This window comes from Nothobranchius furzeri, chromosome 2 (assembly GCF_043380555.1).
Source record: "Nothobranchius furzeri strain GRZ-AD chromosome 2, NfurGRZ-RIMD1, whole genome shotgun sequence".
In the NCBI taxonomy this organism is placed as follows: Eukaryota; Metazoa; Chordata; class Actinopteri; order Cyprinodontiformes; family Nothobranchiidae; genus Nothobranchius; species Nothobranchius furzeri.
The window spans coordinates 69,853,463-69,877,461 of record NC_091742.1 but is presented as its reverse complement, the minus strand read 5'-3'; the positions used below and the strand labels follow the sequence as shown (position 1 = coordinate 69,877,461).

General features: G+C 40.2%; 1 protein-coding gene across 39 annotated transcripts in view; it reads right to left on the bottom strand.

Annotated features, from left to right (window-relative positions):
• Positions 1–23,999, bottom strand: part of LOC107377453 (protein tyrosine phosphatase receptor type D) — a 677,785-nt gene that overhangs the window by 152,196 nt on the left and 501,590 nt on the right. For all 39 annotated transcript variants that reach the window (XM_070547717.1, XM_070547719.1, XM_054748836.2 and 36 more), the window contains one exon: positions 19,216–19,404. In XM_070547717.1, the coding sequence (XP_070403818.1) occupies positions 19,216–19,321 (106 nt within the window). In that variant the 5' untranslated portion in view covers positions 19,322–19,404. The remainder of the gene's footprint in view (positions 1–19,215; positions 19,405–23,999) is intronic.

Below are 23,999 nucleotides of genomic sequence, written 5' to 3'. Positions count from 1 at the left end.
TATTTATGTTTTTGTTTTTGTTACAGTTTATATAAATGGGTGTATCTCAGAAACTAACTTATGGAAGCACTTCAAATAAATTTGTGATTTTTTGAAAGGATTGTGTGAAACTTTTTTCCATTGACAATTTTGAGGGATAAAGCTGTGGCATTTCTGTATAATGAAAAATATGTGTAAAAACAAAACACGATTTTCAATTTCTGTATAGATAATTGCCTTTTTTGTAAAAAAATTTGTTGCTATGAACATTTTACATTTATATATTTAAAACTTAGAATGTAAGGGTTGTATTGATGCATAGAAAGTAGAAATCCTCCAAAAAATGGCACCGCAGCATGTAAAAATGCATGGCGAACTTGTTCTATGGCAGGTCTTAAAGGGTTAATATCGGCTCGGTTTTCTTTATTGAACCGATACCGATATGTTAAAAAAATGACTAACATCGGCCGATACCAATATTGATGCTGACATTGTCCATCCCTAAAATGTTTTATAAATCATGATAGAATTTTGGAGGGTGTGTTAAAAAAGCATAAAGACATTTTGATGCTGAATGCTCTCGACAAAGGCAGTAGGTTTTTGATCCTGTCAATCATATACTCCATTCGGGAACCTGGGTATAGTGGCTGAATAAGCACATTTCTAAATGGTCTAAATATCCCTTTAAATAACTGTGACAGAAGTAAAAGGTGCAGTTAATGACATTTTGCCCTGTTAAAAGAACAAACAGGTCATTTGATGTTTAATGGTAATTAATCAGAAAGAAATTGAAAGAGAATCTCCCCAACCCCAGTTGAGGTTATATTCTCTCTTCTCTTATGGAGGCGCCAGGAAGAGAGTGGGCGAATCCTATTTGGACAGTGCACTTTAAGAAATCCATGTAGGCACAAATCCTGACATCAGAGTGAGCCACGCTTTACTGTACTAACTACCAGGCTGAGAGGAAGATAAGACTCCAAGTGTGTAAAAGCTGAATGAGACTGAACTTGGAGAAAAATATCCATTAGGACATCAAGCCAAAAAAATCTTCTCAGGAGTCCACATAATTTTTTTGTACATTCATAAAACTCACTTAACCTGAATTATAAATCGAATTAGTGGCAAATATGGTAATTAATTAGTAGATGGGAGATTGATGGAAGATGGAACCAAGGGAGTGTTAAAACCAAAGTTCATGGATGTTATGATGGAATCTGTCTAAACACCTCGTAAATGTCCAGGGAGCTTTTGGAAATGGAGCATAGGATGATGCATATTTCACATTTCATGATGTGCAATTAAAGACGAGGCTCTGTTTCAGTGTTAAAAACCAAAAAGCCTTCGGGGTCCGGCTGTGGCGTGAGAGCACTTTCAACTATCTGTAAAGGCTTTTTCATTGTCATTTGCCATAACTAATAAGCCACGCTAAAAGCAATGTGCCACAATAAATCTCTGCTCCACAAATGGCATGACTCATTTGGCAGAGCGGAGAAGCCAAAAGGAAAGAGCAGGGAAAGGGGTGGTGGTGTTTAAGTGTGCAAGTTAATGAGTGAGCGTGCATGCAAACAAGGGGGAAAAAAGGGCGGAGTGACAGAAGAGTGACAGATGCAGTGTGCGAGCGAGGGAGTGGTAGGTGAGAAAAATTACTCTCTGAAGACGGACTTGGAGCGCTCACTCCATCACCCTGACGAATGTAAATCAGCTGTGACAGGAGGAGCTCAGGGCGTAAAGATTCCCAATCCGCGTTGAGTATCAGTGGGAACTTTGTAGGTAAGAAGGTGGGGATGTAAGCTCTTCCCTGGATGGGACTGAGAGACAAACCCCGAGGCGCTTCATGGAGATGAATGGTTTAGATCATTAACCCCACCGCAGAATCCCAACATAGCCCACAGGCACACAAATGTGCTGAGCTGAGATCAGTGCAATGCATCGCCCTCTTAGGACCCCTGGAGTGAGACCAAAGCTTTGGCCCAGGGCCAGGTGTTAGCCATACGAGCAACACATGCACGGCCACACGCACAGAGGCTTCAGTTCTGGCTCTGACTCTTATAATAGATCACTATTGTTCCACTTGTGCAAAAACACCTGTTTTAAATGTGTTTTTTTTTCTTGCAGGTGGCTTAAATAAACATGCTATTAGAATTTTTGTGAATGGGTGAACATCTGTGATTATGGCTGTTCTTTCGATATAGAATCACGTGAATAACTTCTCCGCTAAGATAAAAGTTAGCATTTATTTTGCCAATTTCTGGATGGTATCACTACGATGCAAAAAGCCCACCTTATTATCGCTTACTTATAAAATGCATTGCGGATCCCTGTCATGCTTACAAAACCATATTTGACTCCTTTTAGCTTCTTTTATCACTTGCTACTGAAAGGGACAAATTAGCAACAATTATTTTGCCTATGGGTGGGTGTATGTGTGTCTGTTAGCAAAATATCACATGTACCACAATTAGGTTTGAGCAAATCTCTCGAATGTAGTTACCAGATAAATATCTCTAACTAATGAACTTTGTAAGTCAGCCCAATTCAAGGTGGCCATCATTGAAAACTGAACCCAGCAAAGATTAAAAAAGGCCTAATCTCAGTAAGTTTTACAGCTATTGAGCTAAAATTTGGCATCGTAGTATCTGAGAGATACAAGACATACTCCCAGGTGTACATATTTCAGACCATTTTCACTTTTAGAACTAGTGTGATTCAAGATTGCTGCCATAGCCAATCAGCTGATGACTTCCACTGATATGGAACTTACATGTTAGTTACAACACATAGTTTAAGCTCAGTGTGAGAGACATACGTGAGAGAATCACGTGGATTAGGCAAGAAAATATTGAAATATTAATGTTTAGCTAAAGACGCAAACAATACATTGTTTCTATGACTGCAACTTGTAAGAATTTATTAGTGCGAACGATACGCATTTGCATCTAGTTTTCAATAATCGACTGTGCAAAATGACAGAATGAATTATTTACTAGTACTTATGCACAACAACGAATACAATGTGTTGTAGTGGCATATTAATATGGCAAAATTACACTTTTTAATAATGCATCATATTATAATTAGGGATGGTCGCTATTGGCTTTTTCTTTTTTTTACCAGTATCCAATATTAATAGCGATAATCTCAAAACAATATTGCTAACACTTTTCCTGCATCAATATATAGGCAGAAACAAGAGAATAAACGGATCACGAACAAGCTGAATATGCTTGGAGAACTTTTGTTTTTGTAGCTATTGATGTGTTTAGGGAATGTTTGGACACGTGTTAAAGTTACTTCGCTGATAAAATGTAAGCAGTGTGTACACATGCTAAGCTAGGCTAACTGCTTGGTGTCACACCAAGGTGTGTTTTTCTGCATATTTCAGTTATGGTGGTGAAACATTTACAAAGATCTTTAAAAAAGACAAGCAAGCCTTGGGTGAAGATTCTTGTTTTTGTTTTAGTTGTTTGTTAGATGGCAAGCTACTTGTAGTTATGTGCTGAGGACAGCGTACATTCACTATACACGTAAATTTCTACTTCACAAGTTGTGGCAAATAACCTAAAATATCTCAAAAACTTTACTTTAGATCTGTCATATTTTTACATTTTGAGAGAGAAGAGAAGTAGCTAAAGAGTTTAACGTATAATACGTGTATGGTACGTAAAAATTAGATCATTAAAAGCAAAAACAGCTATTTTCCAGTATTACATTTTAAAGACAAATTCTGCAACCTTTACAAATTTAAATAAAGAATTTTGAAACGTTTTAGTGGCATACTATCATCTATTATGTTCATTTCCAGAGCCGTGATAGTGTTACAAGGCCCCACGTCTTTTTTTTTGTCTCTTTACCGCACTATACTGTTTTTGACCCACAGTCCGCCAGTACTGACTTTGTGTTGCTTTACAGCAGTATCACATAGACCTGCGGTTTAAAGACTTCAGCAGTGGCAGATCCACCAAATATATCTAGAAATCCCTTATCAGAGGTATCTAGGAAAAGAAAAAGAGAATGCAGTAGAGGAAGAGCAAAAACCAGAGCTAATATTGAGCTGGCTTTTCCTCGCTGGAGAGTTCTTGAAGAACGGCATGTGCTACAGACTTTGACCTAGCCATGCTGCTAATGTATAGGTAAATAAATTATTTCACCCGGGTTATTGTGATTGGTCGGGTATAAAGTTGTTGTACAGTGCTGATAAAACTATTTTCACTGCTAAAATCTGGTTGTGTTTGTTTGGGCATGCGAGTTGTAAAACACCAGTGAACATGCCTCTTATGCGCGACGGAGAGAATTGATTTTACAACAGTGACGTTATGCAGCAAGCCTTGAAAGGACGACAGATAGCATTTATACGCAAAGTTCAGGAGTGTGTCTTTAATGCCAATATTAATAATATTGTAACCACTGAAGCACTACTCAGTATATATGTTGTGTGTGTGTGTGTGTGTGTGTGTGTGTGTGTGTGTGTGGGCTGGTGTTGGCGTGCGCGTGTGTCTTCTCTGTCTTCTCCATCCCCAGTGAGTCGTGGTGGATGGCTGCTTAAACTGAGCCAGGATCCTCTGGAGGTTTCTTCCTGTTAAAAGGGAGTTTTCCTCTCCACTGTCGCTAAATGCTTGCTTAGTATGAGGATTTCTGGGTTCCTTATATAGGAAACTTTTTACTGATTGGCTTAATGAACTGACCTGTTTTGGAATGTTTATGATGTGAAGTGCCTTGAGACGACTCTTGTCGTGATTTGTTGCTATATGAATAAACTTGAAAACTTGAATTACCAGACCAATAATATTGTACATCCCTATAATATAATTTCATATTATGGATGGTGTGATGTTGCACAGCCCTACCTTGATTGCATGAGACGTTGCAATATTGGCCAAAATTGCACTTTTTTTGTATTAAGATTTTATTTCACAGCATAAGAAGAGAGTCAGTGGACAGGACACCTTCCTTAGAAGTTCTGGCACTTTTAAATAGACTGATTTACTGTTTATCAACCATGGTTTTCTTAATTGTCTTTGATGCACTGTAAAACATGGAAAAATTATGTCAGAATTAGCAGAAAATTGTATACTCTAAAACTAACATCTAAAACTAGCATCTTTCAGAATTTACGGCAAGTATTTTGAGAACATTTGTTGTTCTTTTCTGTTTTACATTTTTAGGCATTTAAGCATTTTAGACACTATATCTGAACGCAGCTAAATGAACGTTCTACAGTACACTCATAAAGGAAAATATTCTAATATTTTTCCAGACAATACCTGGAATACGTTGTATAAATACTCTGAGAATCTTTTTTTTTTTGTTTTCAACATTTCTTTATTCACCTATAGCCTGTGTTTCAGAAAGGTAAATGACTGCACGTGTAGATGATATGATCTCACACGCTTTTCATTGTTCACGCTGCCATGAAACATCATCCGCACAGTGCACGCTCACGTATTTCAGAGCTGACTGGCCAAGTAATCCCACCGCCGCAGCTACAACATCAATCTATTAATTGCACTGTCACTGCGGCAATGTCATGAAACACCTGCATTTTTACACGGTTCACTGGTGCGGTTGGCGAAGGGTGATCAGATTGAGTGCATGCGCCAGCGAGGCCAGGATTGTGCCAAATGTGAGCCCTGCAGATGCAAAACAGCTGGCACTATGCTCAGCTCATTCCAGCTTTAAAGACGTGTGACAAAGTAGCCTTTGTTTGTGTGTGTACATGGGAGAGGAGGAGATACTGCTCAAGTGTAGTAGCCAAACATGGTGCATTGCTTTATTGTGATCCATCATTGTTTTTCTGGCACATTAAACAGTCCAAGAGCCAAAAGGAAGGCACCAAAATAAATTGCATTGTGTCATACTGGAATGCAGTTCACAGCACGACAATTGTTTTGTGTAGGGGCATTCAGAAACAATTGTGGTCAAAATAAATACCTCCTCATTCAATTTGATGGTTTTAACTACAAGGATATAAAAAATTACCTGGCCAAGAAGTAGTGTTTAACTGCACTTCATGAATTAATAGCTACTTCTTCTGTTAAACCTTTTCTGTCCATCCAATTACCATGGAGAGATGTTGTTCCACCCCTTTTTAAGGTGCAGCATTTCAATTGAGGTGAGGTCTGGACTTTATCTGGGCCACTGCACAACCTTGAACCTTTCTCTTTTCAAACATTCTGTTGAGCATTTGCTGCTTTACTCGGGGTCACTATCCTGTTGACTCAACATTGGCCAGGTTCAGTTGTTGGACAGATGGCTTCACACTTTTCTCTGGAGGTGATAGTCAATCAAAGGACTTTAAGGTGCCCAAACAAGCCCCAAATATCACTTTTGCACCACAGAGTTCCACAATATGTCCAAAATGTATTCTCATCATTAGGGGTGTAACGGTTCACCGCTTTCGGTTCGGTCCACTTGCGTACTGTTTCAGTATATTTTTTTAACCTTAAATATTTAATTTTTATTTGCATGATTTAATTGCAGCAGATAAAAGTTCCTCGGCGAGTTTCCGCATGGACGCTGTTGGAGTAACGCAAAAAATGTGATCTGCAAATTCTGATCAACTCCTTTCAGAGCGGATCAAACCAGCTGGCTGTCGCTGCTACTGGAGCCTGTGGAGACGCTGAACGGAGCGTCGCCCCTCCCTCCCTTCTCCCACACACTGCAGGCACGCAGCGGCAAAAATGCAAACAAACCCGTCTGCTGAACTTCCCCCCCAACTGGGACAACCGATGTAAAGTTTTCATCCTACAATGAAAAATTATGGCTCGGAGGAAGTTCGTTATTTAATACGACTTTTAAAGAAGAAACTCTGGGCGGTGTGAGGTGGGTTTTTAAGGCTCGCTGCAGAAATAAAAACATGGAGCATCAACAGTCAAACACACTTGTCTGCATGAGCGTGACATTCATAGCTGCACAAATAACCTGTGGAATAATTAAAGACATCATGCTAGATCAGCAGCCTGTGATGACACCTGGTTCTGCTCACTATAGGAGCTGCTTCAGATATTAAATAACTAAATATAATTATAATATACCAATAATTCATCAAACCGAGCTCTTCACTGAACCGAACCGAATACGATTTTAATGTACTGTTACACCCCTACTCATCTTAGTATAAATATGCATACTTTTGCAAAGGACTGCTGACAATAATGGCTAACTATTGCAAGCCAAGAAATTATAGCAGCCAAGATGCTAAAGACCATAACGTGTCAACAGCATCTTGTTGAGTAAATTAAATTAGGAAAATGTGGGTATATCACAACTGATATTGCAATGTTGAATAACATCGTTATTGCAAGTATGTTTTGTTGTTTCTAACTTTAGAAATAACTCCAATTTTTTTGTTACAATTGTCACTTAAATCAACCTGTTCTCAAATGTCTATCGAGGAAAAGTCTTTTTAAAATATTTATTGCTTTTATTTATTTGCCCAGCCTTAGTTTGGCATCCAGGAAACAGCAGAGAATGTCCCCACTAGTTGCTAACTGTTAGCAACTCTGCAACACAGCAGAACTCCTTCAGGCTTGTGTTATTTGTTGAAATAAATTTGTGAAATAAAACCTAAATGCTGCAAAGCAAATAAGAGTCAGTGGTAGAGTGGCATTGCTGTTAGCCAATCAGGGAAGAGATGTGCAATCTGAAGCTACTTCCTCCTCCAGCTGACTTGTACTTCCTGAAACAGACGCATCTGAAACCTCTAAACATTGGTTTCTTGCCCCACGCCTACAGAACAATGTATTAAAATATAAGTGAAATGAATCTTTAATTTAGTCAAAAATGTCTTAATATTTTTTATTTGGTCATTAACCCACAAAGAGTTCCCACTGAGTTCCAGACACCCTTATCTGTCCTTGCTCATTCCAGGCTGGTACCTAGTTTTGAGACCTCAAGAGGAACAGATGCTTTCTCTTATCATGTCTTGAACCACAAATCCATGGTAATGAGGACATGTTTTGAAGTGTTTGTTGATTGCTGCTCAAATGGATTTACAATTTGGACTGTGGTGCTTTTGCTCTTGTCAATATTTCCACACTGAAAGTTGGAACATGGAGAATTTACTGACCCCGTTTTCACAAGTCAGCTATGTCTTAAATGCTTCTACTCCCATATCTGAGTGCACTTAATTACACTCATGTGGGCCTGTACAACATGTCCGCGTTGTATGTGATTATCTGCTTTTCTTTAGTGGGAGGGTCAGGGGTGTGATGAAAATTGCTTGGCTTTTGTGTGATTTCTGGGGTCCCAAGTGAGAGGCCAAATGACTGCAATCCATACATGAGGCTAATGGCCTTAAATAATACACTTGAGAACAGTTGCCAGAGAAATCGGCATTCATCGAGTTAATAATGGGCCTGATACAACCTTTACACACAATCGCACGACGCATTGTTGACAAGCAGTCAGTGCAGGAATTCACAGCAGAGGAAAATGATAATGACTCGTTTGGTTCAACCTGCGAGCAAGAAGCATCTTGCGCGGCGCTGATAACATTGTTTTATCTCAGATTCAGGCTCTTGTCACAAGGTCTACATCCAGCTAACAAGATGGTAATTAAATGCTGGCAAACCTCAGCCAAAAGTGTTTTTAACCATTTGAAGTGCCATCACGATGCACACTCGCCGCTCTTGTAGATTTTCGACGCACGTTTCAAAGATATACTGTACCGAGACACGTTTTGAAATGAACGAGTGGAGCCGACAATGAGATTTCCACTTGAGCAGTGTCCGGCAGAATGATGAACGAGGAGCAGACTTGAGGAATTACAGTGATTTAAAATTGGATCAAACCCTCCGTGAGCTCCGTTCCCCTTTTTGCTTTAATGTCATTTAATGTGGGCACACAGACATGGAAGCTCAATGTGTGTTTATACGAGTGTATGTGTGTCTAATTTGATGTGTACCAGGCGGTGTGTGTGGGGGGCAAATGTAGGCTGCAGCTCTTGAAGAGTACACACAGTACGTCCGAACATGCGCGCGTGTGTGGGTATGAGTGTAAAAGGGAACCGGATAGACTCAATTTAAATCAAATTAGCATGAAGGCAAATTAAGCATAGGGATTTAATTTGAGCTGTTGTAAAAATGCTAATTTTAGCACAGCCCGGGAGCCTGTATGCAAATATAACACAATTTTACAATAATTCATATTAGTCCAGGCATGCATAAAACACACATATTACAACTTGATGTAATCTGGGGAATAGAGTATCATTAGCCTTTGGACTTGCTACAAGGTGGCTCTGTTTAATGGCTATGTGCAGTGGGTGTACGTGTACGTGCATATGTTAACGCTCCTGTATTTGTGTGTGTTGGTACTGCAGCAGATTTATTGCACTTCACAGCTTGTTCTGGCTCCTGTTTCTTACATGCAACATGTATTTTCTACAAACACTGTAAACCTCTGTGTTTATGATGTTTCTTTTCTGGGGTCTTAATGAACATTACTATTATGTGATGGTGGCAGAGGAGTTAAGTGCCCACCCCATAACCACAAGTGTTGTAGGTTTGAGCCCGACTCATTCAGTCGTTGTTATTGTGTCCTTGGGCAAGACACTTCACCCTCCTTTCCTGCTGGTGGTGGTCGGAGGGACCGGTGGCGACATCGTAGCTCATCACCACCAGTGTGTGAATGTGTGTGTGTGTGTGTGTGTGTGGGGGGGGGGGGGGGGGGGGGGGGGCTGGTTGTGTCATAAAGTGTCTTGGGGGGTTGTAGAACTGTACAAGGCGCTACATCAAAGACATTTACCATTTTATGCTTACCATAGCTGAGCCTGGTGTTTCATAGCTGTTGTGTTGGTGTTTGGTTTGGGACTACTCACATTTTCTTGTGTTTTATAACCAATTTAGGACATTTATTACCTCTAACTAATCACACCTCACTCATTTATTTATTCTATTTTCAAAGCCTATGTTATCAAGTCATGTTATCCAATGTGATGTTGACTTGGTCGTGTTACTAAAAAAATCTCACTTTTGATTCTGAAATAGTTCCTTGTTTTCTGCTTTATGCTGTTTTACACCATGACTTGTTATATTTAAAAAATAACAATAAGTACACTAAGGTAATTTGTTACATCTGTTTCACAAAAACAAATGAAAGGAAGAAAAATTATTTTATTTAGCGCCTCTCAAGGTAAGAATCACGAGGCGCTTCACAAGAAGAAAATTAAATAAATATGTAATGTTTCCTGTGATTGATTATCAAAGAGGTTTGCAACCCAACTGTGGGTCATGAAGCACCAGGTATAGGAGTTCAGGGGTTAGGGGTCAAATATTTTTTAATCTGTTAATGTTGACACCAAGAAAAAAATATTCTTTGGCATTTTCTATGAGGAGAATTGGTGTCATATAAAAACAATGGACAAACAATGTTATTAATATGAGGTCATTAAAGGTGCATTATGTAGAAATGAAGTAAAAATGGCATTGTCTGGTAATATTTGGTTATTGCAACCACTTTAAACAACTCTGGAGCTTTTTGCTGGCTGTCATCAAAATACAATTTTCAGTGCAACAGCATTAGCTCGCAGGAGACATGGCACCCCCACACTCACTGGTGGTAAACAGCAGTTTAGGGCTGAAACGATTCCTCGAGTACCTCGAATAATTCGAGTACAAAAAATCCTCGAGTCAAATTCTCTGCCTCGAGGATTCGTTTAATTCATATTTAATTAATTCGTGGCTTTGCAGTCGCCCGTGGTCATGTTTCACCCGGACTGAAATAAGTGACGCTCATGCCCACTGGACTGCACACGAGAGTAGTGAATGTAACTTAACTTTCTCTTAAGCCATGGCGGACAACGTGGACCCCGGTGGAGTGCGAAAAAGACAGAAAATGTCAAGATGTGGGACCATTTTTCACGTCGTTAGGCGGAAAACGTAGTCCAGTATAAATACTGTAAAATGGATTAAGCCTACCACAACACCACATCCTCCGTGCTGCAGCACCTGTAAATGTCACTTCTGCATGCGGACTCGGAGCCTCTACAAGATAATGCTTTTTAGCCTGTTTTTCTATATATTCTGCGGACACTGTACGACTTTTTCGTTTGTAGCACTCAGTTTCAGCTCACACCGTACGTCTGGTAGCAACACGTCAGACTTAAAATGTGCTTAAAAATAGCAGTTTTTACACAACAGGTCGGACTTTTTATTGTGTTGTTATTGATATTTGTTGTCCCTCAGGATTGCTGCAGGAGGACATGGGTATTTATGAGAGGAAAACGAAAGAAAGTAAATAAATGTTTTGTGATCAGTATAATTTGACAAAACCACGGCAAACATGCTTTCTCGACAATCCTTGTTATTGTGTGAGAAAAAAAAGTGTTGAAATTAAAACGGATGTGTGTTAATAGGGAACAGCCGGCGAGCTGTTTGCGCATGCACCGTGAGCGGTTCTGGTTCTGTTTGGGCCGCAGCCGCTCGCAGCGCTACTTCAACAGTTATCCTCCTAGTTTTTGTCTGGCTTGCAGGCTAGCAGATTCTCGCACGAGGGGAAAATCGGCTCAGGTTGTGTACTTATTTTTTGCACAGCCATTTGTTTACTGTGAAGTAAAGTTGAAGTGCTGAAGTTTTGCAAACTAATTTTGAATAAAACTTGAAGAGTAACTGGCAATTGCTTGCTCATTTTAACAGGTCTTTCATAATTATAACATGCTATTTGATATAATGGTTTACAAATACAAAAGGGTAATTTATTAGAGTACTCGGTTAATCGAAAAAAATATTCGATAGAGTACTCGATTACAAAAATATTCGATAGCTGCAGCCCTACAGCAGTTACGTCCCTCCTTCCTTTGTTTTGAAAGGAGAAAAACTGACAATCCCGGCAGCTAGGCGGATATGAAATATGTTTCAGTATAACCTTCCTTCCTAAATGACTGAATCATTACTCTTGGAATTTTCTCACTGTAAAATTCTCAATATGTTCTTACATACTGCACCTTTAAACACAACATAGCAATGTCCAACCTTTTATTAAAACATGCTCATAGTATCAATATTCTCTCATCTTGGACTATCCACATTTCTTTCATGTCTGGTTTGCTGCATTTTTACAATTATTGCCTTTCCTCCATTGCCTGTGTTGCAAGCAGGGAGTTCCCTTGGATGTACATTTCTAAACAATGGCTGCTGGGTATGTTGTGAATACTCAGCTAGTCAAGACAGTTGACTGCTCTACCACCACCCCAAAGGTTCTGTTGGATAATTTATTTGATCTGGGTCCTGGCTAAGGCCATGTCTCCATTGTTTATCTGTCTGGCACAGAAAGTATTCTTCCCACAATCAGACTAGATGCAGCAACACCCATGATTTTCACATCTTGTTCATTCAGGATAAGATGTGTCATGTACACGGATCTTGGATCATTTCCATGTACTGATCCAATAGAAATGCACCATGTCACCAAATGGGATGGGCCAAGTTAAGGATAAACTACATTATAGTTTTGAAAGTACAACCCCTTTAGCACAGCAGATTTCTGGTGTAAATCAGACAGCTGCAAAATAATGATCCCAAAAACCTACTTTAGTTTCTGAATTAGGTTCATGAAGTTGAAACTGGGCTACCAAAACTGCACAGAAGACTTTATCAGTCACTATGGCCTTAACATCTGAAAATTTTGACTCAGATCCAACTCTGATCTGCCTTTGTCACTGTGCTACAAATCAAAGCACAGCAACATCAATAGATGATCTTTTGATTTCATCCCATGGGGCTTTGATTGCAGGCTCCAAAATGCTGCTAATACATTTGTGTGTGTCTGATTGTTGCTGCCTCTGCATACAGGCTTGAATGTGTGACAAGAGATGAGCTTTGGGCGCTAACATCTTCATGTTAGGAGTGAGCCTGTCAATAGTCATTTAGCGTGTTAAAGAGAATCATGCTGGCTCGGTGGAACTCACCATGCCATCCACCAGCAAAGTGGGAAATCAATTAAAACACCATTAGGCCCTTAGTTTGACATGGTCCAGCACAGAATGGGTCACAGTGTGCTACTGAGAGCATTTTCTACTCAGGTCAGCACATTTTAAATAAGGATATCTATTTGGAGAGTGAGAATAATTTTAATAGAGAAACTAAATAGCACATTTCATATTTGTAGCTCTGTCCAATGTGACTTGATTTAAAAAAATGATGCTCAGTAACAACATGAAGCCTGGAGGGATTTTTCTAGTTCCAACTACAGCTGATAATTTATTGGTAATTATTACTCTCTAGAATGAGGCTCACATTAGCCCCTTACCACAAAGCTGTCTGTGTGTGTGTGTGTGTATATATATATATATATATATATATATATATATATATATATATATATATATATATATATATATATATATATAATTAATATATATATAAAACGATGGGTATTAGGGCTGAATGATTTTAGGAAAAGATTGAATTGCGATTTTAGTTAAATTCACGGTTTTCTTCAATAAGGTTCAACACTAGCCTGCCATGCTATCCTGTATGTTAAGTGAAAATATGGTCTAGATTCTAATCTAGTACATCAAATTAATCACATTAATATTTACTATCTAATAATACCATAAAAATAGTTAAAGCTATTAATATTTTCACCCATTTTTACATTTATATCTACCAAAAATGCATGGAGGAAATCTGAAGGTAGAAACAGCTTTCAAATGTATTAAATAACAAAAAATGCACAGTTTCCCCTGCATTACCAAGGCAGGCTGGCTGCATGTTTTTCCTCACTAAAACTCCACTATAAAGCCTAGTTTATGCTGCGGGAAGCTCAGTGAGAGAGACACATGCATTGAAAGAGACACTCTGACACGTTAGCTTGATGGAATTAACGTGTGCCATCAGAGAAATTCTAACCATTTTTAAAAGAGAAGGTGAATGTTGCCATGCTTCTTGAAAACGGCTAGCCATCTTTAGAGTTTAAGATTGAGAATTTTGACCTGGTAAAGTTGACGTTATCACCACTTACTGCCCTGGTATGAGTACTTCAGCCTTTTTGTTTGAACCTATGTTATTACTTGAAGATACGCATAGATTTCATGACAGATTTTTGAAACTACGATCATCTTATGCTGATAATTGCGTTAAAGCCATTTGATCAAAATTCAAAAGTGACACATGCAATATTTTACTGCTTAGGTTTCATATTAATAATCACTTTTAGCCACTAAGATACTCAATTGTCGCAGTATCTGATAATAAACTGAGTTTGAGTGATTTATTTGTTTGCTAATGCTGATTAGCTGTGGTGGCCATGTTAACAATAGTCAATGTATTTTTGCCAGGACAGAAAGACTGAACACCAATCAATTGATCGACCGACCGACCATCCAAATTTGTATTGCTCCTTCCTCAACCCTAACACTTGACAGAAGCCCAAGGTGCTGAAAACTATTTTAAAATGACATGGTCACCATAAATACTAAAAGGAGATAATAATTAATGCACAATTAAAGATTAAGATTTAATGTAAAATGTTAATACTGAGTATCCTTTGAGAATGACTCTTAGCTACTAAGACACCAATTTTTAGCTCAAAATCTATTAAATTTGTCAGAATTTTGTCACTTTTGAAGTTTTCTACCCTATGGTGGCTATCTCCAATGGGGGTGACCCAAAAGGTTATTTGATTTTAGATGTACCTACAATGAAGACTTCTTGAGGTTTTCTTCAAAATCATCCAGTGGATCATGAGGTTTATTGATAAAAGACAAATGGGCAAAAACATTAACACTTGTATTAGGCTTTCAGCAGGAGGAACTAAAAGTCTCCAGAGGGGTTTATTGAGGGCCTTTTCTGATTCCCATTCTAAAGTTTTAGTGTGCTCCATCCCTTCTCTACGCCTCCAGATCTGCTCCCATCTCAGATGCTTCCTCTTTGCATTACTGTTCAGTAAACGGCACAAATTGTTTGTTGCGTCTCTTGTGCTCTGCTCCCCTCCACTCCACCCCAGCTCACCAGGGACAATTATGCCCCCCTTTCACACTGACGCCAAGCCCAATTTGCCACACAAATTAAACAAGCCGCAATTGAAGAGTATAAGCGGGGCAGGGTGAAGGAGAAAAATGAGAGAGCAGGAGAGCGACGGCCAAACACTAGACACTCGCCTAGGGAAAAAACAAGCAACACACGGAAATGATTGTGATTTAAAAACCTTTAACAAAAAGATGATTGGCCAAATCCAGTAAACGCCTTTAGTCTTAAAAAAGATGGACATGTATTTAAAGTTTTGTACAGGTTGGTTAAAAGGTGCTGTAGAGTTCTGTATGCAGGCTAAGACATTTCTGGGGAACATGCCATCTGTTGAGCGGGCAGATTCGGCCATTTTCTGCTCTGGCGTGTCTTGTGTCTTCCACCGTGTCCACAGCCGGGGGCAAGCTCACGCCCAAATGGCCCAAGTAAAACACACAGACAAGCTTTCTCTTTAGAATGGATATCTGTGCTTTTGAATTTCCAGAAAACAGTAAAACAAATAAATGACTAGAAAGGTGTACACTAAGGTTCTTGATGCACACCACACACGTAGAGAGAGACTGAATTGGTCTTGGCTGGGAATTCCCCAATAGTTGAGGAAATTAATGCTTATGTGAGTCGCTGGAAGGGGCTGTTGCACTGCTTCCAAATACCAAAGAGAGAAGACAAAAGAGGCAGGCAGAAACAAAAAAAGCAGTAGAGACAGAAAAAGCCCAAAGAAGAAATGGAAAAAATTGGCAAGAGGGTGATTAGGAAGAAAAACAATGGAGGGAAGCTGGGAAAGCGATGGCCGAACACATGCAAGAGGGAGATGAGACAGCGCAGGAACAGAGACTAAATATAAATCCCTGAGCTGTAATGTACTGCCTGAAGTAGGAACAGGCAATTTCTCTCACACCTCACTCCGAGACACGCCGATGACCTCCCCCAACTCCCAGACTCCCCCTCTCAGTCGTTAACAGACAGCCACTGTGGCTCCCTCATGCTAAGTTTGTTTTGGCTTGGAAATGATGACCCAGCACAGCTGTTTAAGGAGAGGGCCGGGGTAAAGGCAGCTGCTCACAGCCCACAGCTACAGGAAGGAAATGACCAGTGAGGGTCAATGGTAATGGTGAGGCGTCACGGTTCCAAGGGCTGTTAGGTACAGTTGTGCAGGACCAAGTTACAGTGAACCTTTCACCACGACAGCTGAATGTTTTTCCCCCATAGTATGTTAAGTTCATTCCAACTAGTCCACAGAACATCTGAACTTCCCAGCACTCCCTCTGTAATGACTATTAATGCTTTGTTTGGAAGGCCTCTTATATTAAATTGTGTCAATAAATCCCGTAGCGGCACATAAAACGAGGGACAAATGAGGATACTTTTCTCTGTTTGCCTCTTTTTCCCACCCCCTGCTGAGAGACATATGTGGCGAGAGAAAGGGAAGAAAAATAAAACACATTTGAGGAGATTGCAGGGAACATTTCTCAAGCACAAAGTTGAAAATCTCGCCCATCAATTTCACTTTGCATGGCTCCGTTGTATACGACCTTGGGTGAATGATCCCTTCAGTCGGAGATATTCGGCTGAACCGAGAGGATTTCAGTTGCTCCAAAGGGAGCAATAAAATTTTTATTCATCACACTGTGACTCCAGAAGCTAATGATTCATGGATCTTAGTGTTTAAAAAAAGAGAGGGACAGAGGTGGAAGAAAGGGGGAGAATCTTTGGTGTAGGACCAAAGCTCAATGAGGTTTGAAAACTGTTGTCACACATCAATGAGCAGGTGTCTCATGTCAAGTAACTCAATTCCACAGATTTCTCATTGTGATACTCTTGGCTGAGGCCTTTATGGGATTTAGAGTAGAAAAAAGTTAGAAAATAGGGACTAGAGGATTTTGAGATTTAGTGAGAAACAAACTGTTTGGGTATTGTAAACACCTTTAAGATACATGACTTATTTCACCATTTATTTCCATTTATCTCTTTCACAGCTTAAAACTTTTTTGGGTGGCAATTCTTTTTCCTAATAGTGAAGAAAACCAAACCACATGAAGGTTTTGCAATTTAAGATAAACAGCCTACCCGATAAATAGCCATTTTGGAAATAATCAGTCAGTGCTTCACATGGGCATCTAAGTCGATATAGGTCGGCAATAAAATGGGAGCCTTTATCCTAGTTTACGCTTATGTATGCTAGCGTCTTAGAAAACCAAACTCTCAAGTGAAGTTTGTTCAACTTCACTGGGGTAGGTGATGACATGTACCCTTTCGTGTTGGCATTCTTCCAGTTAGCTTACATCAACACAAATAGTAAACAGATATGTACAATGGCAAAAGGAATGGACAACAACAACACTGCAGCACAGCTTATTTGGTACGTACTGTTTGATGGTGTCACATGTGTTATATGTGGCAATGCTATCAGAGGACCACTTTTGCAATCTCGTCACTTCATGAAGTAACGGGTATCAGCTCAACTGAGCCGTTTACAAGCTCAGTGGCCTAGTGACCAGCTCAGTGGCCAAGTGGTAGAGTGTCCGCCCTGAGACTGGGAGATCAGGGTTCGATTCCTGGTCGGGTCATACCAAAGACTTTGAAAAAATGGGACCCAATGCCTCCCTGCTTGACACTCAGCTTTAAGGGGTTGGATTAGGGGATTAAACCACCAAATGGTTCCCGAGCGCGGCTGTGTCTGCAGCTCACCATTCCCCCAGGGGATGGGTCAAATGCGGAGAACAAATTTCGCACACACATCAGTGTGTGTGACAACTAATGGGACTTTAACTTAACTTTACATGCAGATGCAGTTGGATTCCTACCCCATTATCTGGGAGCTGACTTATTGTAGAATCTGTTAATTGGTCATGATTGTGCACACTTTTCTGATTCTAAAGAAGGAGAATTTTTGAAATAATCAGTTATAAAGGTATCCAATTTCTAAAAATCAGCATTCGACATAAATAATACAGGACAAAAACATGCATAAAGGAAAGAGATCCGTGTTCAAATCCTGGACGAGCCCCCATACAAAACAGCCCAGCTTGTGGGACCGCAACATAAGATGGCCTGGACACATGGTGTGATTTAAAGAGTATATTTATTAAATTTGGCCTCCAAAAGGCCTCGCCAAATGCCGTAAAGGCAGCAGCTCCCAAAGCACAGTTTGACCTCTGAGTTGCACCAAGCAGCCTTTTATGCTGCACCTACAGGTGCAGTCAGTGCAATTGCAGACTGCACACAACCTGATGAATCATCAAAGAAGCAGCCAATCAGCTGGTTGCACTGGCACAGCAACATTTGTTTGCCCACAGAATGGACGCCTTGCGTCTCCCATTGGCAGGGGCTGTAACACATACATATACCATCTGCATCCAATCTTTTAAGTTCAGTTAGTCTGTGACTGATTTACTAAATAAAGGGCTTGGAGGGGCCAAAAGTTGTGGATGTCTTAATTAAAAAAGCTTTTTTGGAGTTTCCTAAATTCTAAGACCTAATTTCTCATTTTAAGACCTGAAACACCCATAGGGCTTTCCTCACATGGCTGCGCTAACTTTATTTACGTAGCACTTAAAAAACAACAGCAACTGACAAAATTACTAAAAGAACAAAGGTGAGAAAAGGTTTACACCAATCATAGTCACATAGTTTCTCCATTATTACCCCCTAGGCCAGGGTTACTGAACATGCAGCCTGGACTGTGAACCACATCTTTGAGGTCTGCAAGCATCATATTGTGGCCCCCCAACCTCTTAATTCCTTCGATATTTCCATGTTGCCACCGCAAGGTGACATAGATAAGATGAGAAGCAGCCCTAAGTTTCACTTTTGCTTTCAAATAGGGGTGATCCGAAGGTTCGCTTGTTCAGTAGTGAGAATTTAGCAAGGCAAGTATGCATCAAAACAAAAGTTTAGCTCGTGAGAGTCAGAAACTGAGAAGTATGAGACAACTTCAGGAGGGGCTGATGACCAAACTGTTGATACAATAAAGGTAAAGTGTGATGAAATTAGGCCATTTTGTAGCAGAACCATTGACAATTTGGTGCAAAATTTGTAATTGGTTTGCAATGACACCATGTGTCCCTAATGTTTCTTCAGTGCCACGTTTTCATACCGTTTCAGTGAGAATCTGACTAAAAAGTGAGATGCTAACTTTGTCACCCTGTACATTTTACATTTGTTGTTTGGCATTCACGTAAAAAACAGTTTAAAAGAGAAGAAAAGGGGAATCTCCCCCAGCTCCGCAGGTCAGTTTCCACAAGTCCTACATGGGAGTGTACGGTGAACTTACAGTCAGCGTCGGCGAGGTGGAGGAGCAGACCCTGGATGAGCAGCAGCGGCAGCAGCAGCAGCGTGGGTCTGGCTCTGTGCATGGTGGGACAGCTTGGCACCAGCATGCTTTGGCAGCCTCGGTGGCACTGGCTCACAGAGCCCTGTGAGTCAGTCTGGTCTGATTTCTCAGATGCAGCGTTTTCACAGCCTGTACAAGGGAAGGAGGGATGGGAAGATGGAGAAGGAAGGAGGGGGGGAGCAGGGGGAAAAAAGAGAGAGGGAATGAATGAAACAAAGCTGTTTGGCTCCATGGGTTTTATCTATCCCCGCACATTTCTGACATACCCCCACACAGCCTCGGCTGGAGCTGACAGAGGATAGGAACAGCCTGATGTGCTCACGGGGTATATTCTGACAGTTCCCTAAATGGAATAGTCACTTCACACGATGCGTGTGCGTGTGTGCATGAGAGGCAGACGAACTGAACGCAAGAGAGAAAGAATCACACAGATAAAAGGGCGAGTTAACATGATTTTGTCTTCGCAGCTTAGGTCGATCGCACCAGTCAAATATGCTGCATAATTAAAGAGTGTTTTAACTCTCTCTCAGATCAGCCTCCCTGTCTGTTTCACTTAACACACCGTTTTAATTAAGAAGCCATACAAAAACGTTCTTTCATTTAAATATTCAGTTTAACTGTCAGAACTTCACTTGTATTTGCATCAAACAGGATGTTACATCAAACGACACAATGCCATGTGAAACTCCATACTGGAAAATGGTATGATACAACACGGAGATCAAGTCACGCTCATCCACTTCCGAACCACAAGTCCGCAGAAATAAGAAAAAATGAATGCAAGTCAATGAGGCTAGAAAGGCTATTTTCTAATGCCGTTTGTTACGTGCCATGCATTTCACATGTGATGTCCGTGAATTTTAAAGACACATTTTCATGCCAAGAAAGTGCTTGATTTTGACATGCTGCAAAAGTCATTTTAGGTTTTGTGTCAAAAGACGTCTAAGACTACAAATGTGTTTCACCAAAATGACGTCATCGAGCAGTAAACATGGAGAAAACCAAAGCAAAGAAAATGACCATGAGGTAAGTAAGTGAGATTCTGTGGTGACATCATACATGTCAACCATCACTGCTTACGCTGTGATCTGAGCCAATTAAATGTCTTGTAATGTTTATTTCTTTCTTTCATATTACATAATTATGATCATGATATACTATATATATATATATATATATATATATATATATATACACACACATACATACATACAATTATCATTTTATACTGTCATTATTATCATATGTAATATTCTATGATAGCAATTCTTGTATTGTTGTTTTGCATAAATGATTTCTTTCAGATCTTGTATTATTTTACATTATGTCATGTGATATATATTTCATCCTGTAGTATGGTATAATATTAAGCTCAGCCATAATGCATTGTATTAGTGTATGATTCACAATGTGAACAGTGATGGTTACGTCTTAACTTCAGTGCACACACACACACAGACCACAAGATTTTCTCTTTTATCCAGCGCAACACAAACACCAAATAAAATCTTTAAGACAGAGCAGCCGACCCTTTCCATTCATGTTCCAGCCTTTTATCAGAGGAGAGTACACGGCTGTGAAAAATCGATGTGATACAGTGAACTGGTATTAGCTGCCGACTCCCTCTATCCCTTGTCATCCATTTGCTTAAGCCTGAGCTTGATCCTTAGTGATGGATGCTCTGCGGTAGATTTCGACTCATAGCACATCTCCCAGCTAATCTGACTGTCATACTGTACTTAGGGTTAGTAAATGTCCGGTCTGCCTGCGTTGCTCGATGAAAAACTGTGTTTTCGGCCATGCTGGCAGTTGGAGTTCGAGGTGTGGGATTTCTTACAAGCCTGGGGGATTTTTGTGTTCAGCGGGGATGCTTTTATTTTGGATTGTTTATCTGCAGATTTGACTGCCACCTAATAACAGAAAACACCCCCCACCCAGGCCCAATAACAAGGCCCGGTGATGACAAAGTACCTCATTTCCCTGTTACCAATCATCCTCTTTCCCGCTCCAAGCTCTCCCTCTTTCATTTCTGTGGGCTGTAAATGGCAGAAAAGACAGGGAGATAGTGCACCTGTCACACTCGATTTGTGTTGCGGGTGGTGGGGGGGTCAGATAGACACAGCTACCTGTCTCCTAACACTGCAAGGCTGGTAGCAAGCGTGGGAGCAGGGGAATGTGTGGCGAAGGGAATCAATTTGAGACAATCTTATCCCCAGCTCGCTCTTGCCACATAAGCACACACAAATGCAGAAGCATATGCATACCTCGGAGAACACCGGGATGAATTCTCACATGAGCTGAGCCTTTGCAGTGACAGTGAGTTTGATTAAAACCAACTGGACTGAAAAAAATATAAAGAAAAAAAAACCTGAGCAGGGAAGGAGGGGACGGAGCTCCTGTGTACGGTGCTGCCGTCCGTCTCCCCAGGTTATTGTTTTACACGTCTCCAAGTCTAAGTGATTGCCTTGGAGTTAATTGATGAAGTGTGAATTTACAAAGTGACACGACACTGGGTTGGGGCGAAGTTGCACAGCTCAGCAGCCCTCCCCTTCCTAATACCAACCCTGCGTGTGGACACACACACACACACACACACACACACACACACACACACACACACACACACACACACACACACACACACACACACACACACACACACACACACATATCCATGCACTGATGGAGGCAAACAAAACCATCTGTGTAACAACCAGCGAGACAGCTAGAAGGCTGTGCCAGGCGAGTAAATACAAACAACATTGAATCTAAAAACACACACCTGACTATGGCAAATGTTTTATGGTTTTATGTAACTGTGGTAATATTATCTATGGTTGGTTTTAAAATTTTGCTTTTTGATTATTATTTTGTGTTAAATATAAAGAAAATGCAAAATTACAGACAATAAAGCCTCCAGAGAGGACATATCTGTTGGGTGATTGAAATCTGAATGTCATTAGTCTTAAAGGTACAACTGATGCAAATTCACTATCATTTCAGCCCAGTTTTTTAATTAAATGTTTTTATCTGTTTTATAGCTTGTTACTGGAGGTCTTGCATTTGCATATCCTTGAAAGAGACACTCATTTGGACTGAACAAGTCAAACATGTCGTTGTCAATACAAGCTGATTTCTCAAATTACTACCCAATATTTGTTGGGAGTTGTCAAAAGGTCTTGATTTAATCATCAGGTGTTTAGATTACTTCTTGATCAAATGCAATGGTGTGGCCAGGCCTTTCAAAATGGGGTGGGGCACTTTTATATGCATGGGTGGTGTCTTTGGATGTGCCCATTTATTTATTTAATTATTTATTTAAGTATTCTGGTGCATTTCTGTGCTCCAGTTTGTGCCATGTCCATTCTCCTTTATCTTCATTATCTTAGTTGTCTTCTGTGTGTAGCAGGACTCTAAATACTATTTATGCTAACATGAAAACTAATAAATAATAATAATAATCCAGCAATGTTCTGTAGGCCTGAAGCTAGAAACCAATGTTTAAAGTGTGTGCTGCCACCTGCTGGTTTGGGGTTTTATGACCCCATGTCTTTATGGACAATGTCAAATCGATTTATTGGAAACTTAGCGGGTTGGCAACAAGGGTGGCCAATCAGATTCTAAGAGTACCCCAGGCCACTCCCTGGACACGGCTCTGATCAAATATTACCACCAAAATGATCACCTTTAGCCATCATTAAACTTTAAAAGCTGGGTACTTTTCACTTTTTAATTGAGAAACTCCACCAGATGAGAAGCGAAACGCCTTCAGGACGTTTCCTGGACATCCGAACCTTCACCAGCAAACCCTAATCCACTCAAATATTTTAAAATGTGTAACAAGCTAATGTTTGTAGCAATTGTACCTTTATTTTAAAGGTGTGGAACACTCATTCAATCAATACTCTTGCAGTGGTCTCGAGTATAAATGAGTGTATTGTGGGTCAGTCTCTGGGGAAAAAGCTCAGATGCTCCTGTTTCAGGAAGTAAAAGTCAGCTGGAGGAGAAGGTAACTTCAGTCGGCAGGATTTGGGGTCATATGTCCTGATATTTGGACATCTAGTCTCTGAGTGACTTACAGTAACACAACTTTGCAACTTTAATGTTTTATCTTCACAAATAACAAAAGCCTGGAGGAGTTATGCTGTGTGGTGGAGTTGCTAATGCTAACAGTTAGCTTCTGCCAACCAAGACATCCTCTGCTGTTTCCTGGACAATAAACCAACAACAGCCTTCCCCGCCACGAGTCAAGATGGGTGAGTCCATGAATGTTGTGACAGTGTGACGTGGATCTGTCAGGATTTTCCAATCCTAGAGTTTCACCATCTATTTTCTATCAGAATTTAATGCAGGAGATAGGTGTAGGAGACCATTGTCATGTTCAAACTACATAAAAAACCCAAGAACGATCAATTATCATTAGAAATAATATTTTAAAAAACGTTTTTCCAATGGTACACACCTTTAAAACACAACTTAAATACTGCAAGTATTTTCAAATAGTCCCACAATGGTCGCTTCATCCTCAGTGAGGACATTTAGTGTTGCCTTCAAAACATTTACACGCATATGTTCAACTGCACTGATGCTTTTCGTTGAGCATTTATTACATTAGAGAAAAATAAACAAAAAACAACCTCGTCTTTCTTCCTGAGCCCCTGGTGATATTGTTGTGTTCCCATTCTGTGGCGCTTCATTCAAAGGGTTTTGCTGCTGATAGCAAT